At 43.1% G+C, this 19,444-nt stretch overlaps 1 protein-coding gene across 12 annotated transcripts in view; it reads left to right on the top strand.

The window, feature by feature from the left end:
• Positions 1-19,444, top strand: part of ZNF618 (zinc finger protein 618) — a 270,471-nt gene that overhangs the window by 177,712 nt on the left and 73,315 nt on the right. For 11 of the 12 annotated variants that reach the window (XM_034793691.1, XM_034793688.1, XM_034793690.1 and 8 more), the window contains 2 exons: positions 779-856; positions 12,173-12,211. In XM_034793691.1, the coding sequence (XP_034649582.1) occupies positions 779-856; positions 12,173-12,211 (117 nt within the window). The remainder of the gene's footprint in view (positions 1-778; positions 857-12,172; positions 12,212-19,444) is intronic. The other variant, XM_034793684.1, reaches the window with a different exon arrangement.

Here is a 19,444-nt window from a genome sequence, read left to right as displayed (position 1 = left end):
ATCATAGCTAACAGCACAATTAACAAATTGTGTGTCACTGCAAAGAATGATTTACAACCAATCCATAGAGGGTTTTTTTTTTTTTAAAGTATAAGAATTTTAAATAACAAATATATTTGAGGAAGTCTCTAACTGCTTATGAATGTTCCGTGAGCAGGAGAGGCTACATTCATTGACAAATAATTTTGTCGTTGCAAATTATTCTCCTAGCTCAACTTTTGTGTGTCTGTTACTGCTGACTGCTTGTAGATACATATCTTCTGAGATCAGATAAGCAAACTGAGAGGCGGAAATACAGCAATCAGAAGAGTTTTACCTATAAAGGGCTAAAGTTCATTTTAATCTATCTGGTATCCTCCTGGATACGTACCAAATCTCTTTGTGTGGTAATTACATTGCTTGAGAAATTTTGAAGATAAAAAAACTGGAAATACTAGTTCAAGGTTTATTCTGACTACTAGAAAATTATTATTTATTATTATTAAAAAATCATAGTTCAGGCTACATTGAGAGTGGTTCTTCCAAATAAAATTATAAAGATATACTGTAAATATAAATGCAGCAAAATATGTCAAGTACTCTTACTCAGCAAGAAAGGATCTAGAGGTGGACAGTGGAGTACAAATTCCCTGCACTTAACTCCACAAGCCTTCCAAACCCTCTCTTGCTGACAGCTGCACTGTCCTCTCATCTGTTTGTAGTTGTCTCTGTATCATGGGGCTGTCTGCTTGTTACTGATTTAATATGGTAATCTGTACTTTTCTGTCCTGTTTTTCAGGGTCTTATGAGTGTGGAATATGTGGGAAGAAATACAAGTATTACAACTGTTTCCAGACCCATGTGCGGGCACATAGAGGTATCTCTCTCCTGCTCAAACCTTTGAGAATCCGAGGTTAACATTCATGCTTTTGAGATTCCTCTGCTGCTACTGCCTGTCATTATAATGAGCCTACCAAGGGCCACTGTTAGGATGAACCCTTCTGCAGGCAGGAGGAAGGGGGTCCATGCTCCAGCAGTATTCTTTCTGGACATCACCATGAGCTACCACCATTCAATTAATTTAAATAAGATATCAGTGAAATTTTCTACAGGTGTCTCTTACTCTCTTCCTGTGAGGGGCTGTGATTTGGGGTGCACTGCTGAATGTGGGCGCGTTCCTCTCTGACGCAGCATTCCAAATGAATCAGCAGTCCAGTTCCTGTAGTAATGGAAGGCATCTGTCCAGGGCTCCCCAAATTCCTGCCAATCCTGTATATTTTAATCCATTTCTGTTTTGTTGGAAATCAGGCCAAAAAAAATAGTTCAGTATCTCTAAGGATATTGGTGTGTTGTAAATAGATTATCCAAAGCACTTGTGTGTCTTCAAGGAAAGGAATTTTATGCAAGTAAAACATGTATGATGATCATGTTTGTCATTACTTAAATACTTACTGAGATTCTTAACATTGGCTGCTAAATGGCACTTCTAGTCAAAATCCCTTTTTTCAGTAACTTTCAAAATGTACTTCTGGTATAAAAACCACAAGGAGTCCGATGGCACCTTAAAGAATAACAAATTTATTTGGGCATAAGCTTTCATGGGTAAAAAACCCACCCACGAAAGCTTATGCCTAAAATTTGTTAGTCTTTAAGGTGCCACTGGACTCCTTATTGTTTTTGTGGATACAGACAAAAACGGCTCCCCCCTGATACTTCTGGTATGAAATTTCTCATGCTTGGTCTAGGGAATATTGTGTGAAAATTTTCTAGAAGTCTGGCCATTGTTAAGTAATCTGAGCCTTGAGGAAAGCATCGCTCGGTTGTAAAACTTTTCTGTTGTCATTCAGAAATGGCTTTATTGAAAAACTGCATACTTGGCATGGTCAAAACACTGCTTTGACTTTCTTGAAGCAATACGATTACAAAATAACCGATTGTGCAATAACAGAATTATGGACTTTTGAAACTGGGACATCGAGCATACAGATGCATTTATTTCACTTCAGAGACTAGCACTGAGGTGTGTCTCTCTGAATATTTTAGGGGTATCTTTTTAAAGTGCCCACATTGTGATAACATCTGCATGTTTTTGGATATATTTCCTTTACATAATGATTATGGCTGGAATTGTCAAAGGAGCCTATGGGAGTGAGGTGGCCAATTCCCAATGGCTGTTTTGAAAATCCCAGCGTAAAACATTATAATGTATATTAAAGATGAAGATTACAAATGTAAAGTCTCAGAAGTCAGCAAATATGAGAGTTAAGAGTGAGTTAACTCTTCCCATTTCTGAATGTATACTATAATACATCCTTTAATCACATGGTCACATACTATTTCTCAAATAATGCAGTATACAATTTCTTCTACAACCTTACATACATATTGGTAGCATGTTCTAATATTTTGTGAATGCCAGCAAAGTCCCTGACCGTTACTTATATAAGCAATACTACAAATTAGTAGCATACCATAGTTGAAGCAAAACATAAAGCAATAGTGAACTGCGTTATCTGTTGGCATATAAAAGGTTTGCAACTGTAACATTAATTGTTTCAGTAACTACAGTAATTAGATTGTAAATTAGTTGGGGGCAAAGACTATTCCTTGCTGTGTTTCTATACAGCACCTAACACGTTGGGACCCTAATCTCAGCTGGCGTCCAGAGACATCACTGTAGCATCATTGATTAAGTATAGTATGTTACATTTTATTGTAACGACATGCTTATTTTTAATTCAATTGAATACTTAGGGTGAAATCTTCTCTCTCTCTCTTTCTTTCTCAAGTGTTAATAGGAGTGTTTCCTTTAGTGGAAACAGGATCTTATACTTAGCTTCTGAAAACATACATTTTTATAACTGTTTATGGAGCAAATTAATTTCCAAATTATTTCTACTTGTGAATTTAGAAATATGTTAATAATTTGCAAATCAGAGGTGAACAAGCACAGTTTACATGTGCAACAAATTCTTAGCTGAAATTAAATAAACTTTCACGCCATTTTTAAGAGCATGCACCCGGTACTTGGTGAAAATAATACTTGAATTTTATTAAGGACGTTTGAGGCTAGGTCACATTAATGATATAAATTAGCTATTTCTTCATGTACACAATCAAATAAGAAATCATAAATGAATATTTACTATTGCCAGAGCTCTATAAATGTCATTCATTGATAAATAGATTGTGAGATGATACAGTAATAAATTACTGTTCAGAGGTATATCTGCCTGCACAGGGAAAATATCCTGTTCAACGTATATTGTACATGTTCGGTGAAAAAATAGTAAATAGCATAATACCATGTAGAGAGAATGTTTTCCATTAAGTACAATATACTGGACCATTCCAATAATGAGGATGAAATCAGTGAAACCATACAAGAATGAAAGAAGTGTATTGCAAGATGCTTCACATGTGTATATAAAGTTGTAGAGAAAAAAGTGTCTATTATATTGTAATGAGTAACCGCACAAGATGACCATGTCGTTAGCACATGGGCTGATTGAACGTTGTAGATACAACCATAACTTTGGCATTTCCTCACTGCTGAGTTTTTAAATTCAAAATCTTATGTCCACGTAATCGGATTTTAAGTCCAAAGCCACTGGTGACACTGCTCCCCCAGCTCTGTTTGACCCTCTAAGGCACTGGTACTTGAGACTCTCCCACTAGAGCTGGGCACGTAACTGATTTTTTACTTTTTTGGCAGTTTCAGAAGCGTGATGAAAAATTTGTTTTGGGTTGAACTGAACACAAAAATTTTGGAAACTTTCAACAAGTCGAAAGGTTTAGTTTCAAGTGAGACAAAACATTTCATTTTGATTTTGAGCATTTTAAGCACTTGAATTTTTAATAAAATCACAGAAAGGTTCTAAATGAAAAGTCATTTCAAAGCAAAAAATCAAAACATTTCATTTAAAAATGTTGAAATTTTGAATTTCTTGGAATCTTTTGTTTGTTTCTAAACAAACAGTTTGTCAAAACTGCATGAATTTGTGAAAGATTTCAGTGTTGCCAAACTTGCATTTTTTAACAAAAAAAAAGTTGATTGAAAAATTTCATCCAATTCTACCCCTCCCTCCTTTGTGCACACTCCATCTGCCAGTAACTCACCCCTGGAATCTTGTAGTCACTTCCTCTTCACAGCGGTCAGCAAGGGAACCTTCTTTCAGCACCTGGATCTTCTGACTTTGTATGCTACTGCTGGGATGTCCAGTGCCCTTCCTCTGAGCTTCCTGAGCCAAGTCAGTCCACAGCATTTTTTTCCTGTCTGTTTCTGTAGTTTTTGATCATTCTTGGCAAGCTGGCCTTAGCACACCAGCTCTTTTTCAAGGCCAAACAGCTCATTTGTGCCAAGCACCTTCACCACGTCTTTGGGGTTCTTTCTTCCATTGCTTTTTAGTGCTTTTTGGTGGAGAAGTGTCCAGTTCTCTTCTTCACTAAAAGGGTTTTGTTTTGTTTTTTTCCCTGGAGAAGACTAATGTCTTTAAAGGTTTGTATTTCTTTTGACACCAAGTCAGTAGGTTCTGCTGTCATTAAAATGACCCTGTCTGACCTCATGTCTTTCCATTATGACCTGGCTGGCCTACAGCTAGAAGGTCTTATACCATCAGAGACAGGACACTTCAATTGACAGCCTCAGACCTGTTTCAATTCAGATTACATAGAAAGCACCCATATGATCCACCCCACTTTACAAAGGGTTATTATTGCCAGGGTTGGCTTGTAGGAGGAATGTCATCATTCAGTGCTGCAGATCGTGCCCCCAAGATGTGTGGGGATCACAGACGCTCCGGCTCCTTTGAGTTTGGTTTCTTTTTGGAATGTTTTTTACAGGAGTTGGCTTTTGTTTTATGGAGGACACATCCATTTCAGGCTTCTTATCTGTTGCTCTTGGCAAGTATCTTCTCCCCACTTTCATTGCAGTTTGGGCCTATCTTTTTACTAGTCATGCTGCCTGATGCTTCACTTATTGTTTCTTTTCTTGTTTGGAAAACACCCCTTTGAGCTGTTCAGCTCCATAAGTCAGAATCCTGTGCTGACGACATCTCTAAAGAATGGAAAAATACTTTTCTGTAATTCTGACTTTCAGAAGAAATTTCATAGAATTTTATGTCTTCATCCACCTCCACTGCCCTCCCAGTTTGTGGGGTCAAGGGTTCTATTTTGTGGGTGGCATGTTATCTCTTAGGCAAGATTATTTGTTCATCCTTGGGAATGGTTTGTTTCCTGTTTGAGAATTTGGCATTTACCTACACAGAAGAGCCTTCCCCGCGTAATTCTGAACTGGTTGGACATTTCTAGGGAATGAGGTCCTGGCAGTTTGAGAGTTCAAAGTGTTGCGGGAGCTTTTGTTCAAGTACTAGTGCCTGAGAGCAAAGCATCGTAAACTTCCTGTCCTGAGTGTAAATACATCTTCACAGGAGCAGAAGGGCAGATAAGAAATTTCTCTTCCACACTTTTTCAAGAGGGAAAAATAACAGGGCGGTGGAGGAGAAATGGTGAAGTTAGAGTAGCTGAAAGAATCCTTTGCAGTGAGCTTAGAAGCCCTGCAAAAGCAAGATGACTTCCTCCTCCTGTGGAGCATCTAAACTGTGCTGGAGCACAAGGATTTCAAACTATAATGCATTTCTGCAGGGAAATGTCCACCAGACTAACTAGCTGTGACAATAGATAGTATCATAGATGCCAGCATTAGCAAATGCTACTGCACGTGCATGAAATCAAGTTCTTAAGTACTTGTAACTCACTGTATTTTTTGTTTGTTTATAGCTTTTTAAACCATGAAAGGGCCTAATCATCAGTAGGAAGGAACCATCCTGAATATTTTAAATTGTATAGTTCAGCTATATTTGAGTGAGGTGAGCAGAAAAGAATCTAAACATTTAAGTGGGACAATTGCCTTTTCTTTCACCTTTCCATAACTCAAAAACGATTGAATTTATTTTACTAGACTTTCAAAACATAAATGTAAAAGAAAAAACCTGGGCTGAGACCAAGAACAGAAAACATTTGCCTTAAAGAGTATTTTTCAGATAGTTATGAACAAGTGAAAAGAGGATTATAAAGCAAATCTCAACTTAACTTTAATTCTAGCAAGTGCTACCAGTTCTGCTATAATAATTTGAGGATACTTTGGTTTTTTTGGGGTAATAACTGTATCCTGGACTGAATGACCACCGTTTTTATACAGCATCCCTCTGGGGGAGGGATAACTCAGTGGTTTGAGCATTGGTCTGCTAAACCCCAGGTTGTGAGTTCAATCCTGCAGGGGGCCATTTAGGGATCTGGGGCAAAAATCTGTCTGGGGATTGGTCCTGCTTTGAGCAGGGGGTTGGACTAGATGACCTCCTGAGGTCCCTTCCGACCCTGATACTCTATGATTCTATGCTTTAAATGATTTCGTAACTGTACTATCGGACTCACTGACAAGTCTTTCAGTCTGGGTACACCAGCTGGATCCTCAGCTTGTTGTAAATCAGCACAGCTCAGTAGAAGTCACTGTAGCTGTGTTTATTTACACCAACTCAGGATCTGGTTCATTACGATGATTATAGCAGGTGCAGAATTGACATCTGTAGTTCAGATTTCTATTTTAATCCTGTTTTCATTCTCTGATAACTTTGCAAAGGTTTCAGATTGAAATTTTGCAGTATTGGTCTCTGCCCAAAGTTGATTTAAAAAAATTAATGGGGCGAGAACCAGTTGGGCTGTTTGAGAATGGAAATAATACACTTTTCCTATCGTATCTATTTTTAACGACTTATTTTAGAACAGCTCTACTGCTGAAATGACTGGTTGTGGAAAACTGAAATTTGACAGTCTGATAATTCCTCCTTGAGGAGAAACGGTGTTTCTGGTATTGGAGGAAATTGGTTTTGATTCGACCAAATTATCTGGCTTTGAAAATCACGTACCAAGCACATGCAGTAGATTTTTTTAGCTGAGTGAAATGCATTGATACAGATTTGGTGAAGTCAGAAACTTTACATATTAGATCTCAGCCCAAAGATGATTTGGGGGTGGGTATTGTTTTGGCTTTCATTTATTAAACTGTTTTGACTTACACAAACAGGGAAAGTATATTTTTCCTGTTTAAATAATTATAACTTTTCTGCACATGTATAACTCAGAAACGGCTGAACTTTAAAATTTCATAGGTGGCTTGTTTCTTGCTAAGTTTGAAATTACAGTAATAAATTATTAAAAATTGTTTTTGTGCATGCATAGTTCTCAGTTTTCATTAGGTTTATGTATGTTGTTAACTGTGGACTCCAGAATTACGTGTTGCAGAATTCCACTGTGTCACAGCTAGTGACGGAATGGTGTCATGTCAAATCTATACAATTTGTGATGAAATACAGTTGTAGGACTTTGTAGTTCCATAGATGACTTTGTGTATTTCTAATCAGGTGCTTCAGTTTACTGCAGTGTGCAAACTTTATTACATATTTTATTATTTTTAAAATAATTACAAATATATATAAATATCTTCTTTCCTATCAGTCAGAAAGACTTTGACAAAGTCCCATAGCAAAGACTCTTGAGTGAAGTAAGCAGTTATGGGAGAAGAGGGAAGGTCCTCTCATGGATCAGTAACTGGTTAAAAGACAGGAAACAAAGGATAGGAATAGATAGTCAGTTTTCACAGTGGAGAGAGGTAAATAGCTTGGTCCCCCAAGGATCTGTACTGGGACCAGTGCTGTTCAACATATTCATAAAGGATCTGGAAAAGAGGGTAAACAGTGAGGTGGCAAAGTATGCAGACGATACAAAATTACTCTAGATAGTTAAGTCCAAAGATGACTTGCTAAGAGCTACAAAGGGATTTCACTAAACTGGATGACTGGGTAACAAAATAGCAGATGAAATTCAGTGTTGGTAAGTGCAAAGTAATGCAAATTGGGAAACATAATCCAAACTATACATACAAAATGATGGGATCTAAATTAGCTGTTACCTCTCAAGAAAGAGATCTTGGAGTCATCGTGGATAGTTCTCTGAAGACATCTGCTCAGTGTGAAACAGCAGTCAAAAAGCTAACAATGTTAGGCGCCATTTAAAAAGGGTTAGGCAAATAAGACAGAAAATATCCTTATGTCGCTATACAAATCCATGGTATGCCCACCTCTTGAATATTGCATGCAGCTCTGGTTGCCCCATCTCAAAAACAAACAAACAAACAACCTACTAGAATTTGAAAAGGTACAGAGAATGGCAAAAAAATTATTAGGTGTATGAAACAGCTTCCATAAGGGAACAATTAAAAAGACTGGGAGTGTTCAGCTTAGAAAAGAGACAACTAAGAGGGGATATGATAGAGGCTATAAAATCATGACTGGTGTGGAGAAAATGAATAGGGAAGTGTTATTTACCACTTCATATAACACAAGAACTATGGGTCACCAAATGAAATTAATAGGCAACAGGTTTAAAACAAACACAAGGAAGTATTTCTTATCACAATGCACAGTCAACCTGTGGAATTTGTTGCCAGGGGATTTGTGATGGCCAAAACTATAACTGGATTAAAAAAAGAATTAGTTAAGTTCATGGAGGATAGGTCCATCAGTGGCTATTAGCCAAATGTCAGGGACACAACCCCACGCTCCGGGTGTCCCTAAACCTCTGACTGCAAGAGGCTGGGACTGGACCACAGGGGATGGATCACTCAATAATTGCCCTGTTCTGTTCATTCCCTCTGAAGTATCTGGCACTGGCCACTGTCGGAAGACAGGACACTGAGCTTGATGGACCATTGGTCTGACCCGGCATGGCCATTCTTATGTTCTTACATTAATCAATCACAATAAATAATAAAACAGAATTGGACAAATACAGGATTCACAGCCCTATATTTTTATTTATTTTTAAGAAAAAAACCCAAAGAAATTAAATGCAAAAAATGGTATTAATGAATTAGGGTTACCACTTTAAATATCAAAAAAGCTATGAAGTGCCACTGTTAAGGTTCGCATAGTAACAAACTTGCTTTCATGGAATATGCAGAATATTTTGGATTATAATTGAAAATATAGGTTATGAAATATGGGACAATTCAATGTAGCTTTGTAAACCTAAGCATTTGCATTTCTTGAGTTTTTACAATTTTTTTTCAGCTTGCAGCCTTACCCGTTGCATTCATGCAGGCCTTTGAATACAATCGTGGTTTGTGCTGTTTCTGGTCAGCGCTTTCTTTCCATGTGCGACATTAGTGACACTGGAACTGAAGGCTGCAGTGTAATGCTAACCAGTTGGAGAGGGAAATCCAAAGGTGTTTGTCCCATCTTTTGTACACGTCTTTCCCTCACTGGTCTCCTCCTCCATATTGCAGATAGCTGTGCTCTCTCTGTGAATTTGGAGGCATAAAGAGCTGGATTCACAAAAGAATGTAGATGCCTAACTGTTCCCTGAGTGACCTAAATCTCAGTGGTGTTCACAAAAGCCCTGTAAACAGGGGGACTGGACCAATTTGTATAGTGGGGGAGCTGAAAGCCATTGAACCAAACTTAAACCCTGCATATGATGGAAACCACTTCAAGCCAGGGGATGCAGGAGCACCCCCAGCCCCCCTAGTTCCAGCACCTATGCCTGTAGGTGCCCAAGCTCACTCACTGCCTAAATTTTTGCAGTCAAAGTTCCCTAGGCACCTATGTTTCTGCCTCTGCACATATGTACTGCAGCCCCACACCAGGCACCCAGACACCTAAGTCCCAGAGCGATTCACAAAAAAATTGGCATCCTTCTACCGAACTCTACACAGAGACTTGTTGGAGCAGGGGGACTGGATCCTGGGTGAATGCTTTAACCACCAGGCTATAGAGTCATGCCTGTGTTTGCACTCTGTCTGGCCCAGTGACTCTTTCTGTATCCACAGGGGAACAGCTTCAGCAGGAGAGACTGAGGGATCATCCCACCTCGGTGCTTAGCGCATGCATGTGTGAGGTGGGAAACCCCAGTTTAAATCCCTTTTCAGCAGGCTGGTGGGGGAAGGGAGGGTTTGAATGTGGGGGGTCTCCCACATCCCAAGTGAGTGTTGTAACCACAGGGAGGTTCTCTTCCTCCTCCTCTGGCTTCTGGCAAAAAACACCTTAGGCTCCTAACTCGAGGAGATGGTTCACAGCTGAGCTAGAGGGGGCCTCCTCCAGCCTGGACATAACACAAACTTCCTAGAGGGGTGGGCCTTAGGACATACACCGCTCTTTGGCAGCTCCCATTGGATAGCTTGGGCAGCTCAGTGTGCTGGCTCCGATGAATCCCATTCCTAGGGGCCTGACTCCATTCATTCATTGTACAGGGAGCCTGAGTGCCAAACGCAGGTTGGGTTTAGTGTGCGGGTGCCGGGTGGTCTGTCATACCCAGGAAGTCAGACTAGATTTGGTGGTCCCCTCTGACCTTAAACGCTATGACTCTAACTCAGGCTTCGGGAATCCCAGTGATTTTCTGGGCACCTAAAAGTCTGGCATTGCAACATTGAGCGTCACAGTACCTAAATCCCCTTGTGAATCTAGACCAGAGTATCCAGAAAAGTGACAGCATGGTATGCCCCTTAGGGGGGCAGCATTAGCGCTACATTTTGTGTTCATCTTTCTGTGTTTACAGCACTTGTCCAGACTCTAGGCACATCAGTGATTTCAACAAACATTCAATAGAAAATGTTGGATTTACATTTACAGATTCAGTTAATAACTCTTGGGCTGTTGAGCAAACCTCACTCAGCCTTCCTGACCATCCCAGCCACAGATCCACTGGGACTGTCTGCTCTCTCACCAACAGCTTGGCTGTCTCAGAAGCTTCCTTTTTTTTAAAAAAAGGGAGGGGGGCTTGCACTTTCCATTAGAGCAGGGATTCTCAAACTGGGGGTCGGGACCCCTCAGGGGATTTGTGAGGTTATAATGTGGGGGGGTCGCGAGCTGTCAGCCTCCACTCCAAACCCCGCTTTGCCTCCAGCATTTACAATGGTGTTAAATATTTTAAAATGTGTTCTTAATTTATAGGAGGGGCCACACTCAGAGGCTTGCTATGTGAAAGGGGTCACCAGCACAAACGTTTGAGAATCACTGCACCAGGGTCACCAGCACAAACGTTTGAGAATCACTGCATTAGAGAACAGAGGTCCAGAGAGCCAAGGGGCCCTTGCAGAGAATGCCCTGCAAGCAGCTCATTCCTGTTTAAGCCAAGAGTGCTCCAGTTGGAGCACCTCTGCTGATCACTTCAGCGGTAACACCTGAGGGAGAAGAATAGCTTGAGCTGCAGCCAGCCCAAGGTTTGAAATCTGAGAGCTCTCTCCCACCTAGCGCACCAGATAGACAACCCTGAGTCAAGAGTGGCTATACGCACAGTGCTGCACGCAGCTGTGCCCTTGTAATGCTTAGTGAAGATGCTACCTATGCAGACGGGAGAACTTCTCCTATCGGCGTAAGTACTCCTCCTCCCCGCGATAGCGTTGTCTACACCAGGAGTTCGGTCAGTTCAACTGCATTACTCAGGGGTGTGGATTTACCCCTCCGTGATGTGGTTATACCAACAGAAGTCTGTAGCGTAGACCAGGGCTCACTGACAAAGGGACTTGTTGGGTTGTTTGGAGCTGGTTTCTAAGCCGCTGCCTTTCTGTGGTTGGCAGGAGGAAGTGACAGGTTGTAACATTTCCATTTAAAAAGCAGCCCATTGTAACGGGTCAGAAGAGAAATGCCCTTGTTCGGAAAAGTGCAAATGAAAGCAAATCTCGTGTTTCTGGACGGGAGGCCTTTCACGACCGAACGCCCCAAAACAGCTGCACTTTGAGAGAAAGACCTGGTCAAGCCTCAGTCCCCTTCCCCACCTCCTGAAGCTCAGCCTTTCACAGCCTGCTTAATCTGGAGAGAGCCTTCAGACTGAGCCCTGCAAAGGTTCCCAGTGTGCTCCTCCCTCAGTGGGACCCCAGTACCACCGGGCCTGCTCTGCTGAGTTCAGAGCCGCAGATATCCCTGCAGTCGAGAGTTGGCATCCCCAGGGCCTACTCTCTGCTCAATCTGCTGCGTGGCGTGTGTGTTAGAGAAAAAGGAGGAATTTGACTGGAAGATAGAGAATGAGGAGCCAGGAATTGCAAAACTCCAGCCCCCCAGGGAAACCGTTGAAGACGCTGTGTGCTGTCAAACGTTTGACAGAATGTGCTGGCAAGTCTAAGTGCAGCTCTTTCTCTTTGCAGACACTGAAGCTGCCTCAGGTGAAGGAGCCTCACAAGGCAGTAAGTACGAACTTCTCTGTGTGTGTGTGAGGGGGGACTGGCGCACGGCGTGTGTGAGCGCATGGTGCAATGGCTGTGGGCATGTTCCGGGGCAGGTGTTTTACCTCGCAGCAGGTGAACATCTCTTTCCATTCTGTTGAGTGATACATCTAGGGTCGCTTGCGATGTGTTCCAGCTCTCACTGCAGTACTGGCATTGTGGAGTTTACATCTAGCTTGTCACTCTCCTCTCGTTGCCCTGAGTTTGTGTGTCCAAGATCTTTTATGTGATGTCGGCTACTTATGCAGATCAGAAGAGAGACATGGAGGGGCTGTGTTCAGCATTGCAGTCAGTCATGTGACCATTCTCTAACTTTAAAAAAGCCGCAGGTGAGTTGGATTGGAAAGTGACAGACAGGGATGACATCATCCCCTTCGTGAGAGGCCTGTAGTCCCCTATGAATTAAAATGGTACCCATTAATGACAACAGTCGATTGTCCAGACAGCCCCTGGGTCTTTGTTTCAATCATGCCGATCCCTGTATCTGTCCTGATCTCTTGTGCCAGTGTGGGAGATCCGCTTTGCTAAGCTGCATTCACTGCACTTTTCCACAGCGTACCACAAGAGGGCAGCTTCCACTGTGCTAATGAGAAGCTGCGTTTGATGAGAGTTCTAAGAGCAGTGCAGGAAAGGTGCTTTCCTGTTTGTGGTAGATGCATAAAGCCAACCGAGCATCCCCTTTGTTCCCCTAGTGTTCTTATTTCTCTCACTCGCTCCCCACATACATAGGGTATAACTTAGTTCTGTGAATGCAAATTTAACTCTATTGATTTACCTCAGTGCTTTGCTGCTGTGTGACCTCTCGGACAGTTCTGACATTTGGGGCGGTTTTGTCATGCACCCTTTTAAGCACCTTGAGTGGTGCCGAGCTTGTAGGGGGGCAAGGCCACAAGGAAATGGTGACATCTCAGTGAATCCTGAATTCCTCCTTCCTTCCATGCCCTCCCCAGTGCTCAGGCATGGTGTCATACGGGGATTGGATGACGATCACGTTGCACGGTCATTCGTGACCAGAGCAGTGAGCAGTATAAATTGACTCCCAGTTTGTAAAACGCTCTTCCTGACTGGGACCATACTCGGTGTTTCCAACTCTTAAGAATTTGTCAAGAGTCTTGAATTATTTAGTAAAAAGAAGAACAGGAGTACTTGTGGCACCTTAGAGACTAACAAATTTATTAGAGCATAAGCTTTTGTGGACTACAGCCCACTTCTTCGGATGCATATAGAATGGAACATATATTGAGGAGATATATATACACACATACAGAGAGCATAAACAGGTGGGAGTTGTCTTACCAACTCTGAGAGGCCAATTAATTAAGAGAAAAAAAAACTTTTGAAGTGATAATCAAGATAGCCCAGTACAGACAGTTTGATAAGAAGTGTGAGCATACTTACAAGGGGAGATAGAATCAATGTTTGTAATGGCTCAGCCATTCCCAGTTCTTATTCAAACCGGAGTTGATTGTGTCTAGTTTGCATATCAATTCCAGCTCAGCAGTCTCTCGTTGGAGTCTGTTTTTGAAGTTTTTCTGTTGTAATATAGCCACCCGCAGGTCTGTCACTGAATGACCAGACAGGTTAAAGTGTTCTCCCACTGGTTTTTGAGTATTTTGATTCCTGATGTCAGATTTGTGTCCATTAATTCTTTTGCGTAGAGACTGTCCGGTTTGGCCAATGTACATGGCAGAGGGGCATTGCTGGCACATGATGGCATATATCACATTGGTAGATGTGCAGGTGAACGAGCCCCTGATGGTATGGCTGATGTGATTAGGTCCTATGATGATGTCACTTGAATAGATATGTGGACAGAGTTGGCATTGTGCTTTGTTGCAAGGATAGGTTCCTGGGTCACTGTTTTTGTTCTGTGATGTGTGGTTGCTGGTGAGTATTTGCTTCAGGTTGGGGGGTTGTCTGTAAGCGAGGACAGGTCTGTCTCCCAAGATCTGTGAGAGTAAAGGATCATCTTTCAGGATAGGTTGTAGATCTCTGATGATGCGCTGGAGAGGTTTTAGTTGGGGGCTGAAGGTGACAGCTAGTGGTGTTCTGTTATTTCACCTGTTTATGCTCTCTGTATGTGTGTATATATATCTCCTCAATATATGTTCCATTCTATATGCATCCGAAGAAGTGGGCTGTAGTCCACGAAAGCTTATGCTCTAATAAATTTGTTAGTCTCTAAGGTGCTACAAGTACTCCTGTTCTTTTTGCGGATACAGACTAACACGGCTGCTACTCTGAATTATTTAGTGTTTTTCTTAAAGCCACAGCTTATGGAGGCTTGTCATTTGGTGAGACTCTCAGCTTTCATTTAAAAAGAGAAGCAAGTTTCCAGCCAGAGTAGTTGTAGAAAATCTCATGATTTTTTGAGGCCTCACTCGTGGTACTTGAACGCTTGAGGCTGCCGACACGGCACACTCCAGGGACCGGTATGGGTTCCTCAGACTTACTCTTCCCCTTTTGCTCCACTGAGTGACTCAGTGGTGTTATTTACCAGGTGTCTCCCTCTCCCTCTCCCTCTCCCATGCACAGTGGGCTCTTAACTCAGTAATTCTTCTTTCATTCTTCAGTAGCTTCTCTGCAGCCTTCTGGTGCTTCCCTTTGTCCTGGGTGATCCCCCAGTGTCTTTCCAGCCTCTTATCCTTGTGCTGAATTCTGGCATGGAGAACAGCAGGCCCTGCTGCGTTTTGGCAACTCTCTCTTTTGTTTTGTTTTTTTAAATGTCACCGGTTTAGTTATTCAGCCACGTGACTTGGCCATCAGACCCTTCTGTGTTTCCTGCAGTGCTTTGGAAACTCCCGTTGCATGTTATGTGGGGAGGCTTTTGTATGCCTCACTCATTGTGAATTAAAATCCCACATTTTTTATCTGTGAAGTCAGAGGACACAGGGTATAGGAAGGCAGGACACCTGATGACAGCGAGGGAAGGAAAACCAGAAACGAAGGAGAAACTGGAGGGTTTTAGTTGTATTAAATTATTTTGTGCTCCACATACAGTTTCCATTTGTCATGGAAACTATCTTCTCAGCTGAATATTACGCTGTTCAGCTGGGGCTGCTCTTGGTAAATTCTCATGGTTCTAATTTCCGATAAAACTTTCCTTCCTCTTCCTCCTTGTTACTATGATAAAGCTCCTCAGCTTTGTCATTTTCTCCCTTGTGGATGAATTGACGCCCTGAGCAATACTGGTCTTCCCTGGATTTTCTCCGTTTCCCTCTCAATGGCCTTCTTGTTTCCTTGTCAATCTGTTTGCTTCTTATGTATTTTAAGAACTTCTTATTTATCTTTCCTTCCTTGCTATTTTTGCTTTGCTTGCTGCTCCAGTCCCATCCCCCGTGACCCAATTTGGATCTTCCCTTCCTTTATATTAACAGGCTCTCTTATTGTTTAAATCTTCCTTTGCTATTTTTATCTCATTGGCTACTCTAGCCTTTTGGGTTTCCTTATTCGTTGATTCTCTAGACATGGCTCATCCTCTTCCTTCCCAGTGCCTCAAGATTTCAGGGTGCAGGAAGCTGTTGTTTTCTCTCACTTGGTGAGAGCTTCCTGCTTTTCCCACAAGTACCCAACCTGCAGGAGTCTAGGGGTGCAATTCACCTTAAACTGTTCATGGGAACCCTCCTTTATGCAGCCAGAGGGCTTGCAGTACCAGCTCAAATAACCACGGAGCAGCACCTCTCCCTCAAAAATGCCAACCCCGCCACATGGGGTGTCCCTTCCCTCCTGCTGTAAAGATTTTATTTGTGCTGATTATTTTTTGTGGTGACTCTTTGGAGCCAGTTGTCATTCATGCCAGCGAATTCCATGTGAAGTGTTCTCAGGAAGGGGACTTGAGTGAAATGCTGACTCTCAGCAGAGGACCCTGATGTGAACAGCCCACCCACCTAGGATCTGGTTTTGAGCTGTAGTTTGTCTGCTTGCTTTGTTGTGTTATCAGTATGGTAAATGAAGCTGTGAAGCAGTGTACCGCCCCTTGCTGTGCTGGGGGTGGGGAGATCGGAAGAACACTGGAGGAGGGAGTTCTGGCAGTTCTTCATGGGAAGGCAAGGGATGGGATACAGCTGAAAACAGTTAGCCTGCCTGCAGTCAACCATAGGAAGAGAAGTACGTGTTTAGAACTCCCGCGTGGAAAGAGCTCTGAAGACTCCCTTGTGGGTGAAGTGGTTGGACTCTTTGGAGGACTACACCTCGCTCTGGGGTTCTAAGATTGACTAGTAATCTCTGGGACTGGCATGTCAACTGCCTGTTTTGACTCGGGTTCTCCTCTTAAAGGGACAAAGACCAAGGTTTTGAGGTGGAAGTGGTCTTGGGAAGGTCCTCCCTCCCAGGCTTCTGAGCAGAGTTCCCGGGGCAGAGAGGACAGTGTTGTTGGTGGGTCTCAGACTCAACAGGGTTAGTGTGTTAATAAAACCCTTGTTCAACTATTATATCATTCAACAATTATGTTCTAGGAAAAAAAGTTTTAAAAAATTCTGTATTTCACAGTTCTTCATCACAGGTGGCACTGGTAGTGACCCTGGTATTCAGGTTACCTCATACTTTCCATTATACACATTCAGCAGAGAGACAGCCTTTGGGCTAGAGGAGTGCTTCCTCTTTGTCTATGAAATTCCATTCCTGTTCAGCTGAGTTGTAAACTGTTCATGATTCCCACTTCCCCTCTGCTGCTTTGCATTCCACAGGGAAACACTGGCACCCTGCAAGAGACCTGCAAATGAATGTCCCAAGAGCTGGGGTGTCACAAATGCTGACCAGGAGCCCCACGCACTGTACTGAGAACTGCTGGGAGCTGCTGAAGTAGCTGTAGGGATGGGGGAGAGGGCTGGGATAGGCTCCTTGCTCAGTGCCAGCCAAACCCATTACCTGGAACATGGCCCAGGGTCCTTTCCCCACTTTAGTGAGAAGGGAGTTGGACTGGGAAGCTGGGCTGGGCCAGGGCCTCTTCCATCAACCACACCCTGGACCCAGCACATGGTGCCATTGACTCTTCCTCATCTGAGAGAATAGTTTTCTGCTGCTAACAGCTAGTGTAGTTAAGTCCTGTAGCTTAGGTAGCAGCAGTCTGAACGCTGATTTTGCAAGCTGCCTGGTTCAGCTAATGGTGCATGATGTGACGGTTGGTAAAGTTTTATGTAATTTTTTGTTTTTACCTTTTTTCCTTCCAGAAAAAGCATAGGAGGAAATTACATACAAAACAACAATATTAAAAGGAAGTATATTTAGGTTGAAAAGTCAAGCACGTGAAAGTTAGCCAATGCCAGTTTTATGGTTGCCTAGGCAATCTTAATTCAATCCCCATGTATGTCTGAATTATGGAACAATCTTTAATTACATGCCCACATACTGTTTTTTCCAAACCCTGCCTCATTTGGTGCACAAGATGGACACACAAGAGGGCAGAATTAAGGTTGCCCATGCAATCAAACGTAGTGTTTCCTTACTTTCAGCTGCTTATCTTTGCAAACTAAATAACAGTCATTGAATGTAGATTTTTAAAATGTAATATGGGATTAAATATGTCATTGCCTGTCCTTGTTAGAGAAAAAGAGAGTCAGTTATAGAGGGTCTTCAGTTGCTGAAGTCCTCTTCTGTTCCCTTTCATACAAAACAAGACTGTGACAAAGTTCCTCCTCTATCTTGATGGGTCCTGCGCTTATTGGCGGATTTTCTTGCCTCAGAGATTCACCATGTGGGTTGGGGAACAGCCCAGAGACCTTCCCCTCTGGGAGAACCCACAGTCCAGGTCAATTGGGAGGTTTGGGGGGAACCCGGGCCCGTCCTCTACTCCGGGTTCCAGCCCAGGGCCCTGTGGACGGCAGCTGTCTATAGTGCCTCCTGTAACAGCTGTATGACAGCTACAACTCCCTGGGCTACTTCCCCATGGCCTCCTCCAAACACCTTACTTATTCTCACCACAGGACCTTCCTCCTGGTGTCTGATAATGCTTGTGCTCCTCAGTCCTCCAGCAGCACACCCTCCCACTCTCAGCTCCTTGCGCCTCTTGCTCCCAGTTCCTCACTCTCGCACCACAAACTGAAGTGAGCTCCTTTTAAAACCCAGGTGCCTTGATTAGCCTGCCTTAATTGATTCTAGCAGCTTCTTCTTAATTGGCTCCAGGTGTCCTAATTTGCCTGCCTGCCTTAACTGGTTCTAGCAGGTTCCTGATTACTCTAGTGCAGCCCCTTCTCTGGTCACTCAGGGAACAGAAAACTACTCATCCAGTGACCAGTATATTTACCCTCTACCAGACTCCTGTACCCCACTGGTCTGGGTCTGTCACATATCCCTCCCCCCTGCTCAACACCAAGGGGTTGGGCAGCTTGGGACGCCAGACAGTGCACATGTGACAAGCCATCGGCCTTGCCATGACGGCTCCCTGCTCTGTGTTGCACACGGAACTGGAAAGGTTGGAGGGATAAGAACCATCTGGTCACCCTTGTGTTCTTCTCCTTGTTCCGCTGCATCCATTGAAGAGGGGCATGGTCAGTCACAAGGACAAATCTGCGCCCGAGCAGGTAGTAGCGCAATGTTTCCATGGCCCATTTTACAGCGAGGCATTCTCTCTCCACCACTGTATATTTTTTGTTCCCTTGGAAGGAGTTTCCGACTGAGGTATAGAATTGGGTGTTCCTCCTCCCCGACCATCTGTGATAGAACGGCCCCCAACCCTATTTCCGATGCATCCGTCTGCAGGATAAACTCCTTGGTGAAATATGGGGCTATCAGTACGGGGTTACTGCAGAGGGCAGTCCGTAGGTCTGTGAATGCTTCCTCTGCTGCGTCAGACCATCTCACCAGATCAGGTCCACAGGCTTTCACGAGGTCTGTCAGGGGGCTTGCCCTTGTGGCAAAGTGGGGGATAAATCGTCGGTAATACCCCACCACACCTGGGAACGCCCGGACTTGTTTCTTGCGACTTGGTCGGGGCCAATTTTGGATGGCCTCTAACTTGTTCACTTGGGGTTTTACCAAACCATTACCCACAATGTAACCAAGATATTTGACCTCTGTAAACCCTACAGCGCATTTGGCAGGGTTTGCTGTAAGGCCAGCTCGCCTGAAGGTATCGAGGACTGCCTCCACCTTCTCCAGGTGGGTTTCCCAGTCTGGGGTATGAATGACCACATCGTCCAAGTAGGCAGCAGCATAACTGTTATGCGGGCGTAATAGCTTGTCCATGAGGCGCTGGAA

The sequence above is a fragment of the Trachemys scripta genome, chromosome 17, assembly GCF_013100865.1.
Source record: "Trachemys scripta elegans isolate TJP31775 chromosome 17, CAS_Tse_1.0, whole genome shotgun sequence".
Lineage (NCBI taxonomy): Eukaryota > Metazoa > Chordata > Testudines > Emydidae > Trachemys > Trachemys scripta.
Note: the sequence above shows the minus strand (reverse complement) of the source record. Positions and strands in the feature narration are given on the sequence as shown.